Source organism: Malaclemys terrapin, chromosome 8 (genome assembly GCF_027887155.1).
Source record: "Malaclemys terrapin pileata isolate rMalTer1 chromosome 8, rMalTer1.hap1, whole genome shotgun sequence".
NCBI classification, from domain to species: domain Eukaryota; kingdom Metazoa; phylum Chordata; order Testudines; family Emydidae; genus Malaclemys; species Malaclemys terrapin.
In genome coordinates, this window is record NC_071512.1 from 20,304,777 (window position 1) to 20,318,246 (window position 13,470).

At 45.0% G+C, this 13,470-nt stretch overlaps 1 protein-coding gene across 1 annotated transcript in view; it reads right to left on the reverse strand.

Annotated features, from left to right (window-relative positions):
* The window catches only part of ERGIC1 (endoplasmic reticulum-golgi intermediate compartment 1), a 104,327-nt gene that overhangs the window by 8,016 nt on the left and 82,841 nt on the right, over positions 1–13,470 (reverse strand). The window contains exons 6-9 of the mRNA XM_054038204.1: positions 12,038–12,142; positions 6,514–6,574; positions 5,914–6,014; positions 3,054–3,176 (exon numbers count right to left, since the gene is read on the reverse strand). Of these exons, the coding sequence (XP_053894179.1) occupies positions 3,054–3,176; positions 5,914–6,014; positions 6,514–6,574; positions 12,038–12,142 (390 nt within the window). The remainder of the gene's footprint in view (positions 1–3,053; positions 3,177–5,913; positions 6,015–6,513; positions 6,575–12,037; positions 12,143–13,470) is intronic.

Below are 13,470 nucleotides of genomic sequence, written 5' to 3' on the forward strand. Positions count from 1 at the left end.
AAAGAGGTGACACACAAGGTCTCTCTGGGTCAATACAGAAGTGATATGTAATTTATTTGTCAGACAGTCCATCAGTGAGGTTCTAATATGTGCTCAGAGTCCTGTTCTATGGTGGGATTCACGGGAAGCAGGCACCACACTATTATTTATTTGTGTAGTGCCATGGGTGCAAAGGAGCTTTATAGATAGAATGATCAGTAGCTGCCTTAAGGAGATATTTACGCCTACCCCACCAAGGGGGAAGACAAAGGAAGGGGAGTAAGGGAGGAGGGAGACAACAGTGAGAGATCATCCAGTGATAACATGGGCAGCACATTAGAGTTTTAACAGATATGATTAGGGGACTACAGTGCAGTTGTTGGTAACAGAAGGCTGCATGGGTATAATGAGGGGAACATGAAAGAAGGGCAATGGCAACATGGCTCTCTCTTCCCAAAGTGAAATACCATACTGAGGATCTTCAGGGTTTCTTCATGATCAGATTTTAAGAGCAGAAGGGGCCATTGTAATCATGTAGTCTGAGCTCCTCCATAAAACAGGCAATATATTTGCATCCAGTAATCCCTGCACTGAGCTTAATAACTTGTTGTTGAACTAGTGCATATGTATTTAAATCAAAACTGGGAGTTTTTCTAAGAGAGCTCATGTGATGGGGAGTCCACCACACTCCTCAATAAGCTGTTCTGATGCTTAATTGCTATCACTGCTAAAAATTTGCACCATATTTCCAGTTTGAACTTTTCTAGCTTTGACTTCCAGACACTGGATCTTCTTATGCCTTTGCCTGCTAGAATGAAGAGCCCTCTAATACTATGGAATCTTTTCCTAATCTTCCCTTGGGATTGGGGGTTCCTACATTGCTCCTTTGTAACTCTCCCTGTTTACTCCTCCCACAGAGCTAACCCTGTGTACTAAAAGGCTGCTCTCTGGCTAACCACCGAGGGGAGCTCACAACTGATGGGGAGCTCCACTGGAACTATATTGCATAGTCCCAACACTTCTTTCTGACCTGACCTCCCAGCACCTCCCTACACACAGCTGGTAGCCCTTAGCACCCAACATTCAACAGCTACATCATTCTCCCAACAGACACCCATGCTTAGGGTTCCCACAGACTCAGAAACTAAAAATTCAGCTGCCTTTGTGGTAACAAACAGGTTTACATTTACGACCCTGCCAAAGCCTCTCACAGCCCAACAGAGTCTTTTCCCAGCTACACCTCCAAGAACATATTTCAGTACTACAGTGTTTTTGTGACGATTGTGTGAGCATAGTTTAGTAAACAGGCTGCTCAATACGGAATGGGCAGGTGCTCCCTCCATAGCCCCCTTCTGTGGTTTTTAACCAAGCATCTGCTGAATAGCAAGAGCCTAGGTGTTTCCGAAGCCTGCCCCACTCAACAATAACTCCAGCTGCCACAAGCAGATAATCTTCTGTTGGATCAGAATGCTGTGGCTTCAGCACGCCAGTGACGACAAGCCAGTCCCCGGGCAATCATGATGCAGAAGGCCAGGCTGGTGGTACTACTAGTAAGAGCTAGAATGATGGAAATGACAACAGATCAGAGTGTGTCATTGAGATAGGACAAGAAAACTGAGGACCAAGGCATCTTAATCCCCAGCAACCCTGCTCTCCCTGATCCTTTCACAAAGCTTCCCCACACCTGCATCAAGAAACCTAAGAAGCCAGCACATGCACACACAGGGGATCAAACCAAAGCTTGGAGTTCTCAACTTAGATAAACATAAAGGGGACATGACCTGGAACTGCATCCTGGCCAGAGGGTCCCATTGATATAGCAAAGATCTGCATGGTAGGTAATTGCAAAAGGTCTGACACACAAGTTACATCAGTCACCCTCAAGTGACAGGATGTACTGTTACCCGCAGGTCTCAACTCAACAAATATCAACACAGAACAGCCCAAATGGAGCCACCGAAACCTGGGAGGCTAATTTGGTGGTAGTCGGGAGGAAAGAAAAGTGGCTGGAACATTGTCCCCACCAGCTGCTTACACAATTTTCAAGCACAGTGTTTTATTTAACACAGATGCTACAGCTGTTCCCAACCATGAGATGACCTCTTAGCAACAAGCAAACAGACATGACAGTGAACAGCAGTGCAGAGTACTGAAGTATGGACTGGTCCCTGGTTCCAAACCATGCTACCTGCCTCCCCCAAAAAGAAAAGAACATGGGACCATAATTTGGGAGGGAGAAGGACAGCAAGAAGCATTAGCAACCAGGTTAGTAAGCCCTAATGTTTTAACCTATTGACCACACTTTGAGACCAGGCAGACATGCTAATTAAAGAAGGGCCCAAACCATGAAGTTCTGGATCTCAACTCTTCTGCCTCAGAGTTTGGGGGTGTTTTGATCCATCTCTAAAGCTGATTGACTGTTTATTGAGAACTCCAAAAACCAAACCTCCTAGGGACAGAGCACAGCACAACTGATAAAGCACCATTTATGTTTACAATTCAAATATTCAGACCCCAGTTCCAAAGTACAGGTCTTGGGCGCCACCAAAGTCAGGTTATTTCAGTCAGTTTATCATAGACACGTGGAGCTTATATGTCCTAGTATGTAATGCTACACATTTTTCTGAGTAGCCAAGGTACACAGCATGATGGGTCCTATAGTCTGTACATGCTAGGTCCCATTATTAGAGAGGAGGTCTGCTGCAATCTGCTCTTATTATGTATTAGTTAGGTTTTGCCCCCATGTTCCTGGCATATTGCCAGTGTGCCTCCCTTCCCTCCCAACCCAAGGGGCAAATATCCTGCACTAGCAGTACCCATGCTATTTGTCTTTCTTTTATGCCAAAGCGGTTAAATCAAACCATCAAAGGTTGGTTCTCTCTTATCGGATGCTCCACTTTTTCCTTCAATTTCGATACGTGTGAACTGGCTAAGGCAAAGGCGGAGCTTAGCTTTACTCTCAGGAAACGTCATAGTACTCTGAAGCAGGAACTCAGTTCCCAGATTGGGCAAGGAGGCCACGGGAAGAGCAGGAGAGGGCAAGAAGGAAGAGTCACAGGCTTAAAGTAACTCACCGATGTGATAAACCTGTACAAAGGTTGCCGCCTCTCTGTATATTTCACTGTGATGGGGCTCAGATCATAGCGAAACCAGATAGCGGGGATAATGCGGCCAGTGTGACTGTAGGCAACATACTCCTGGAAAAGAGAGTGGGGAGAGGAAGGCAGAAAGCATTAGCAATTTTATTTCAAAGAAGTTGATCTCAGAACTGACTCCCTTCCCACTGGGCTGCTCCTCATTCCTATCAGGGAAAATTGCAACATACTATCAGGAGATAGTAATTACCCATAACGATTACACTAAGAAGAGTAACTTGTTCATTTCTGAATGACTATAAATAACAATACTGACTGCCTGGTGATGTGGCACAGAACAAAAAATGCCACTCAGTATGTCCCTAATCCAAAGCCCACTGAAGTCAATGAAAAAAGACAGTTTTGGATCAGCCCCTAGTGGATACATGGATTTTCCAAGTGGTTGTAGATAGAGTTCTAGCACTATTAATATTAAAAACTGCAGCTAACCCACTGGTAAGTTAAGCAATACAAAGGGAATTTGACTTACACCAGCTTGTTGGCCTGCCCCCTGCATTCAGAACAAAGCATTTCCTGTGTCTGAGGCCTCATCCACACTGGGGTAAAAACAGTTTTTAACACTTTTTGCCTGCCCAGTGCAAATAGGACAGAGCTGTGTTTAAACCATGTTAAGAAACTTGCTCTAGGCAAGGAGGGGACCTAATGTAGCACAGAGTTTGCAAACACCATTTTAAATCTGTTCAGCAGAGAGACTCTTAGCTCCACTGTGGACAGGACCCTTTAATCCACTTCCTATAGAGCAGGTACATGTGAAGTATCAGCCAAAGGGCAGCTCTCCAGATCATCCACCGTTATGGAGAAATCAGCACTGTGAAAGGGATTTCTAAAACCTGCTTTGGAAATACATCTTAGTTCTATCAGGTCTTACCAAGAAAATATTTAGTTGTTTTGCTGTATATTTTAACTGTGCCCTCAACACGAAGATAAATACCAGCCATTGATATGAGCAGACAGACAAACAAGTAGAGGAGGAGAGTTGGCTTTGGGATACAACAAACCTTTAAGAAATGCCTGAGCATGCCCTGCACATTCCAGCCCTTATTTCAGCAGATACCCCTTCCCTATCCCTGTGACAAGTGTGCCACTTTTGACTGATAGACCCAACTCTTCAGGAGGTAGGGACAACAACAACCCTAAAGAGGTGGATGAAGGACAAACAAAGGCATGTCCACAGGTACAACACTAACAGGATGATCTCCTCTCAGCAAAGGGAGAGGGAACCAACTGAAGCAGCACCATTGTGCTCCATCAACCCCACTGGGATTTTTCCTCCCTTTTGAAGTCTCTTCCACAGTCGGTGGACTGAAGTTCAATGGACAGAATAGGAGGGGGACCCATACCAGCATATTTTAAGGGCTCCTAGCAGAACTAATTGGTTGATGCCAGAACTGTAGTGGTGGCTTTGGGTGGAGAGGAAACAGAAGATCTAGGAGATAACATGGGAGAGGAGACAGACAGTTCACACACATCACCATCATGGTAGAGAACCACCTCATGCTAGGTCATCTATGCCAGACTATTCCAAAGACTTCCTTCCGATTCCTGCTTCCCTCTTATCAGCATGGGAGTTTAGAGCAGAGGCAGTAATCAGAAACCTTTTTAAAATGCACAGAAAATGCAGACATAGCTCCATTTGCTTGCACTCTGGTTATGAAAAGAACAGTTTTGACAGAACTGACCTCATTTTTTCCTTCCTTACCCTCCGCCCTCAGCAACACAGTCCCGATGATTCAGTCTTGGCTGAGGGCCCCAATTGCAATCCTGCTCACTGAAGTATCAAGATCAGCAGCTCAGGCTGTACGTTTTCCCAATTAATTTCAGAACTTGTGTTGCAAGAGAGTCTTATCAGAAGAGTGGTTGTAACATTAAAACAGAACAAATACATTCTATCCAGGGAGAGAAAGCTATCCAAACCCTCAGGACACTCTGTACAGCACAACCAGAAAGCACAGGAGACTATTGCTAGTCTTGGCACAGCTCATGAGAGCATAATAAATGAGTGGATATTTTAGCAGAATGGCAGCCTCAGAACCCTCAGGTAGAGCAGACAATAAATCCACATGCGAAAGGTCTGAAGGGAAGTAAGAGCCACTCGATGCTCCACTGGGCCAATGCAATCAAGAGATGTCCTGGACAGACATCCACAGACACGAAGAGCAACAACCCTGTCCAATTTCGAGCAACTAGCAAAGGGCAGTACTCCCATAAACAATGCATTACATTTGTTCTGCGTTAAAATAATTGTTAATTTTTAGAGTCTTAAGGCTCTTTAAAGGGCAAATAATTAGCCCCCACCCAATTCAGTCATGGGAATGGCCTGCCAGGTTTCTACACTGTAAAAACAAGAGAGTACCAGGCAATAAATCTCTCTGAAACCCCTTTAGCAAGAGAATTAGGATCTAGAATTACTTCAGGCTATGAAGGTTTTCGGTACAATATGTCGGGACTTGAATCAGTTAAGCACACATAGGAGAGAGTCAGCTGCAAGGCAACAATTCTTCAGAGAAAGAATAATTAGCACCAGGCACTGAGAAAAATTCTCATGCTACTATAATGTAGCTGCTGCTAAGTGTAGAAGAGATGACTGCAAGAGTCCTCATTCTAAAGCAATTCAGTTCCTCACTCTTCCACCAGAGGCTACTGCATGCCTACCAAACACAAATGCTTTATACCAGAGTACAATACCATGGACTGAGTTTTAAGTAAAGAGCTTCCTATGAACTCATTGGGTTTTTCTTCACCAATGGCAAGACTACGCAACAGTCACCTCCAGCCTTACCTTGTTTGCTACAGTATACTGGTATGAGTACCGCTGTTTGCCGCTCATATCTTCATACACGGTGGGGACTATCTTCAGTATATAATCATGAGATGCAAGGGCTATGAGTCAGAAAGGGAAAGGATAGATTAGCCAGTGAAAAAGTCCATGCCCCCAGAAGGAGGGTGGAAGCTCATGACAGCTATTAGTAAAGGATAGGGGTGATTTTGGTGGTAATGGTGGTAGCAGTAGCAAGTGGGTGGGGGTTAGAAGAGCAGTATACAGATGCAAATACCATAAGCTCCCTTGCTCAGACTTGCTACAATCCATGTGATACCCAGCTAATCCCTCTTGTAGCAGGTGATCATAATCAAGCTGAGCTGCAGAGAATGTCAGTGACTACAAAACCCAGGGTGCAAGAGGGAGATAGCAAAGGACCCTGTGGACTAGGCCTTCCCTAGGGCCAGGGGTGGGAATTGAAATCCCATTCACTGATGCCTGGGTCCCTTTGGTTGCTTATCTGGCCCCCTAATCAGTGTTGCATTAATATCCTGGTTTTCATTTTGCTTTTGCCCACTATCAGTGGGCTGGCTAAGCCCTGGAAGCACTGACAATACATACGGTTTGAGCTGAGCTTGTCTGCTCCCCCCAGGGCATTGAATGCTCCATGAATGTTCTGGACCTGGAGAGCGAGAAGACACATACAGTGGTTATATTCCATACTTGGTGCTTTTGACTTTTGCTTCCCCACTTTTGAAGGGTCCAGTTTGACTCAGTCTTCCCAAATGCAAAGCCTCAACCCAATGAGAAAAAGGCACACATTATTCTCAGTGGCCATTACCACAAGGCTTGGCTCCAATTGGGGAGGTTGTAAGATCAACCTCCAAAGATCTAACATTAATGTCCACTCTAAATTGCTTCAGCCAAGGGAGCACTCCCAGATTGGAAGTGACTGGTGGGGAAACACAAGTCAGTCTGAAGCTTTGAGGTGAATCTCCATGGCAAACCATGACATCATTGCACACCAGTCTGCGTTGGTGGATGGTGTCATCAACCCATAATTAGGATCAATCCCCCAGCTGGAGAATAAAAGCTTGCACTAGCAAGCACTCATCATTCTATCACATGCAAATAGATAGTAGAGACTATAGCCTGCTGGGAGTCACACTTTAAAGATTCAAATTCAGGGCAGAACTTGGAGCTGCCTGCTTTCTACTCAGACGCATTCCTAGAACAAACAACACACACTATGTCTTGGAAGATGGGAAGGAGACATGCCAGCTAGGCCATCCATTCCTTAGCAGTTGGTTCCACACACGCAAGTGTTAGGCATTCCCAACCCCTCACCACAGATCAATTGGATTCCCCCATTACTCCCCACTCCTCTAAGGTAGAGGCTAATGGAATTAGTTGAAAACAACAAGGACCAACATCCACCAACAGAATGATTGATTTGGGAAATTTCTGGAATGGTGAAAGCTATACAGAAGTCCTGCAACTGTAGTCAGAGGGTTGCAATGTAACACATGCCACATTAAGATATACAGAAGGAGAAGAGATATCCACGAGCTGGGAAATTACTGACAGACAACAGATAAGCAGTTTTGTTTGGAGGAAGAGTTGTGTCCTTCTAGCTTTCACTGCATTAACAAGTCACTGCACCAATTTGCATTACCCACCATCCTTCCAACAGCTGTAAGCACTTGACTGCGTAGGACACATCCACCTGGTCCTACGGCATGTTTCCCTGATCACTATTCCACAGCAAGATGGAATATCCTAGGAAAGAAAATTCTAGCAAGACAAATTCCTTGTTTTTCATCAAATTGAACTGATGGAACAGGTAACATGCAGGTGACAAATATAACTGGAAGCACAAATGGGTTTTCTATAATGCCTTCCAGACTGCTGGTATCTCAAAAGGCTTACACAGTGCTGAGTTGGATAGTAGCAGTGTAGTAACTAGGCAGGCAGACAGCATTCTGTGCTATAGTTCACACATCCTTGGACATAAGTTTATCTAGAGAGGGAGAATATTTGACTTGGCAACAGGGCTAACCCCAGCTCTTCTTGATACATGCAATAGGAGTCAAACTTCTACTAGGAAAGCCCTTTGAGACAGGCAGAAGGGGCATTAAGATCTCATCTGAAAGATGGCACCTGTTATGACACAGCAGCTCTTCCAACCACTCCTTCAGCATCACCATCCAGTACAAGTCCTGGCAGGGAAAATGAAGCCTGAAGCTTCAGCTCAGAGGGTAGAGCACGTTAATAGCTGAATAGTTAATCCTGGCAGAATCAGGTACTTTTTGAAGACAACTCGGAATACCTCCCTTCTCCAAAAGGAGCCACACATTGAAGTGACTCCACAAAGGAATTAATGGTCAAGCAGAAGTGTCCTCATATTAGGGGATACTTTGGGGGCAGCTCAGGACAAGAGTCTGCCTAATAACAGTGATCTCTACATAATCTAAAGAGGGAGCATATGTCAGTGAGGGAGCATACATGCTCGATTTACATGAGCTGCTGGCTGCACTACAAGCGACGAACCAGTGCAATCAAGCCCCACCACTGCAACATGCCAGCAGAATGCCTGGTGGTTTTCAATGTCATAATACCTTGAAGAGGTGGAAAATCAAGGCAGCTGGAAGAGTGATTAGCAGGCACAGGAGCATGGATGTGTGTATGGAATGCTGGTTTAGCGCAGCATATTTACAGGCAGCTGTGGTACTTCAAAACTAGTTCAGAAGGGATGAGCTCAGCTAAACATCTATTTCAGAGGATTGTCTGTGCATTACATAACTCCATGAACCATCCAACCCTTCCTGAGGTACACACAAGACATCAGAGTTAAGTTTAAACTACGAGGTTAAGGCCAGGGCAAGATTTGTCACTCAATAATAGTTCTGACACATTATACATATAAAAGTTCCCCAATGTCCTTGATCTTAGTGGGTAGCATATCACCTGCTTCTGATCCACTTGGTACTTTGGCCTGGTCTACACTAGGGAAATTTACAAAAAGTTTCCCATCAATTCAGCTTGAGCCACTATTAAAACCAATAGGAAATGTAGTTTAGACAAGGTTCCAGCAGCCAGACCAGTCTTTAAACCACTATTTTGATTAGACTTGCTTTCAGAAGGGTTAGCTAAAATATTAGTAAAAATGGGTTGCTAGATCCTTGTCTGAACTCTGGTGGTCATCTGTTTTGATGACAGTTCAGCTGAAACAGTGCTAAAACTGGTGGGATACTTTTTGTAAGTTTGCCTAGTGCAGACAAGGCCTAGGAGGCCATGCACAACAGCACACAGTCAAGGCACAAACAACAGACTTTGGGGGCAAACGTCCAGTGTCTGGAAAACATTCCCCAAGTTTTTCCAATGTCAAAAACCCACAAGCTTTAGGTATAATGTCCTGCGAGGCGAGGGTTCAAGAGGGCATAGTTACAATGCAAAAAAAAAAAAAAAAAAAACCCTTTAAATTATTTCATTCTTCTCTGTAAACAAGAAGAGCAAAGTCCCAGCCCTGCACAGTTTACTGAGAGCGATGTCTCATTTTTGTGCCACAAGTAGGGGGTGCCTGGAAGGTTCCACCCCCGTGACGCACATCCCAAATTGGGCAGGAAGCTAAGCCCCAGGATCCACACAATCATATTTACAGTGAGCAGCGTCTCATTTTGGTGGCTCATGTGGACAGAGCTTATTTTATGGGCACAGCTTGGAGGAGTACCACCATCATTTCCCAGCCACCCTCCAATCTAGTCACTGGTGGCAGGAGATATCCCCATTTTGCAGACAGGGAAACTGAAGCACAGAGTTGTTAAATGATTTACCCAAGGTCACAAAACATCTGTATGATATAGGTAAGTGACTAGACACTGATCTACTGAACACCAGTCCCATGCTCTAACTAGAGCATGCTGTCATCCAGTATACTGGAGAGAACACCCCACCCCATTTTGAGCTCTGCACTTCAAATGCAGGAACTACAGAGATGAAGTGTAGAAAAGGTTAATGAAGCCTAAAGTAGCACAGCCTCTGAGACTCCAGTGGGCTTTTCACTATTGGAGAGAGGGGATAAATATTCTCCTAGTCTGTCAGCAAAAGGAGGTGGGGAGATCCCTTGAGGGATAAACTGGGAAGTTTTTGCAATTGGAGTTTATGAAAAACCCACATTTCAGGCCATGACACAGTAAGGAACAAAGGAATCAGACAAGCCCTTCAACCCATTGTTAGATCAGCAGATACCCTAAGATAGAGGCAGGTGAAACCAAAAATAAACATTGAACAAAGAAAGCTCACCTATATCCAGACCACGTTAAAATAATCCACACACACCCCCTTAGGAAATCACTCTGGATACGTCTTTTGATGTAGCTGGGAGTATGCTTCCCACAGTGCAGACGCATTAGCTCTGCTTCAGCTAGGATGCTTAAAAAACAGGGTGGCTGTGGTGGTGGCTCAGGCTAGCCACCCAAGTACTTACCCAGGAGGTCAGGTGAGCTTGTGCATGGTTGGCTAGCCTGAGCTGCCGTTCATACTACCGTGGTTACACTGCTATTTTTAGCACACTAGCTCAAGCAGAACTAGTGCATCTATGTGCCTGCTCTGAGAAGCACACTCTGGCTGCAGCTTAGACATACCCTCAGTGGCCCTCACCAGTACTTGCTCAGTCTAGCTAGAAGCAGAGTAGCGAACATTTCCTCCCATGTCACATGCCCTTTAGCTCATGGTTTTGCTTACTGTGCCAACAGCACGTGCGCACACATGCATGAAGAGATAGAGGTGACTGAACAGCATGTGTTATTTAGAGGCATGAGATTTCTGAATCAACTTGTAATGGCACACACCAATAGTCAGATACGTCTGGGAGAGTGGCAGACTATATGATGTGCTAAATACTTCTATGCTGGGGGACACAATGTCTGCAATCAGACATCTTCTGCCTGATCCACTCCATGCTCAAGCCCTCCCATTGCCCAACCTTCCCACCACATTCATGCTAACACTCTCCAAAGACGTATAACATTCCTGTATAGGACACGTTTCCCATGCAGTCAGCAGCAGTCCCTATGAGCACTTACCTCTTATAGTGAGCCACCAGGTCTACTAAAGTTACGATTTATTTTTCGTGCTTTACAGACATGAAACCAACTAATCAATATGCTAATATTTCAATGCTCCAACACAAGACATGTCCTAAAGGAAGCAGGAGCAGAATGAAATAGAGGACTACAAAGCAATGCTTCAGACTCATTAGCATTACAAAGATTTTGGAGTAAGCAGGCATGTGTGGAACAGGGAGCAGCGTAATGAAATGTCTGTATTGAGGAACTAGGATTACAGAGAGGCTCTGTTTAAGCCATGTTGGGGGGTAAATCATGGAATAGGTGTGTGCACGCACCTTTGTATCCCTATGAACTCAGCTTTCTTGAAGCAAGTTACAGAGGTGCAGGGCTGAAAGTTGTCTCCATTAAGAAGTCAGGAATGATGTAATAACATACAGCATACCAGGTGAAACCCTAGCCATAGGGCAAATGCACACATTCACCTTCTCCCCAGCTGTAGGCTGGCAGCTTTGAACAACCGCTCAATTTGTCCTATGAGAAGGGGGAAGTTGCTAGATGTCTCACTTTCTAATCTTTGATCTCCCTTAGAAGCATAGTGGAAGGAAGGGTGATATGGGGCTAGAATTTGTTGCAGTACCATATGCTCTCAACTACCACTCCTGTGGTATTGTAGTCCCTTGATGTACATGCCTAGTCTCCACAAAGCCACTAACTGAAGCTACATGTGCAAAATGAATATTCAAAGCAACTTGCCAAGTGCTGTAGCAGGGAACCTGGAGTCAGGATTCCTAGGTTCTATTCCTAGTGATGCCAGTGACATCACAACCTTTTTGTGCCTCCATTTCCCATCACCAGGATAGGGCTACTTTCCATCTTTTCAAAAGCACTGTGAGATCTATAGATGAAACACAGCCGCAGAAGTTTGAAGTTCTCTATTGTGAATGAGAATACAGCTCCTCCCTGCCCTTCCCCACCACACTCAGACCTTCTGCAAAATGCTTCAAAATGTAGTAAAAAGAAGAAGACTGGTTCCTCTGCCCCTGAAGACAGCAAGATGGCCTGGAGGAAGGACTCACCTGTAACTTATCTCCAAATGAGAGTTTGTGGATGATGTGCGTCATGTCAGGATTCTGAGGCTGTGCAGTGGCACTGTGTGTTGACACATGAAAGTTACCTGGAACCTGCAGTCAGCCAATCATTTAAAAAAAAAAAAAAAAAACACACAAAAGAAACACATGACTCTATATTTTATTTCCTTGGGCATTACTAGGTATCGCAACATAAAATAGGACCACAAGGATAAGATCATAGACCCATCTACTCTAGCAGTGCCCAATACTTGATGTTTCAGAGAAGGTTTGAAAGCCCATAATGCACCTGGCCTGCGAGGTAATGCTGCACATAGAGGGGAGATCAGCTTACATCCCAAAATACAAGACCCAAGTGCCCTTATATAACATTCCATAAGCTTGCTAGATGTTTTCAAAAAAATCATATCCCAACATTTCCAGTTCCCAAGACCTAAGGCACACCTTCCCTTTCCCCATCGAAATGAAGATCCACGATTGTCGGAGGTAAAAAATTGTTGTCTAACATTTTTCTCCCACACTCACACTTATACATGGACCCATTATTGTTTAGCCGCCTGGAAAAGTCATGGGTACTAGTCTTATTGTAGTGTTGCTCAAGTGCACTGTTCTGTTCAAAAAGATTTAGAATAAAAGGGAGCAGATTTATTTATTTTTTAAATATAAGGAGATAGAGGCTCCATGTACATACAAACTGGTCAGATTTTCAGCTTCCAGCCCCTTCAAGAACAGGCTTGTTTTGTTAATTTAGGGGAAAAGACAGTTACCTTTTCCATAACTGGTGTTCTTCGAGATGTGTTGCTCATGTCCATTCCATATTATGTGTGTTTGCTTGCCACATGCACCGGTGCCGGAAGTTTTTCCCTCAGCAGTATTTGTAGGGGACCGGCTCTGACGCCCTCTGGAGTGGCGCCTGTATGGCGCCGTATAAGGGGCGCCGCCAGGTCCTCCCACCCTCAGTTCCTTCTTGCTGGAAACTCTGACAGTGGGGAAGGAGGGCGGGTTGTGGAATGGACGTGAGCAACACATCTCAAAGAACACCAGTTACGGAATAGGTAACTGTCTTTTCTTCGAGTTCTTGCTCACGTCCATTCCATATTAGGTGATTCCAAAGCAGTACCCCTGGAGATGGGTAGAAATTCATGGACATGCAGATTGCAACACCACTCTGCCGAAGCAAGTGTCGTCCCTGACCTGCTGAGTGATGGCATAATGAGCCGTGAACGTATGGACACAGGACCACGTTGCAGCTCTACAGATGTCCTGGAGAGGGATGAGTGCCAGGAAGGCCGCCGAAGACGCCTGCACTCTCATCGAGTGGGCTCTGACAATCGGCGGCAGCAGAACCCCCGCCAGGTCATAACAGGTCCTTATGCATGAGGTGATCCAATTGGAAATCCTCTGCAAGGACACCGGCTGAC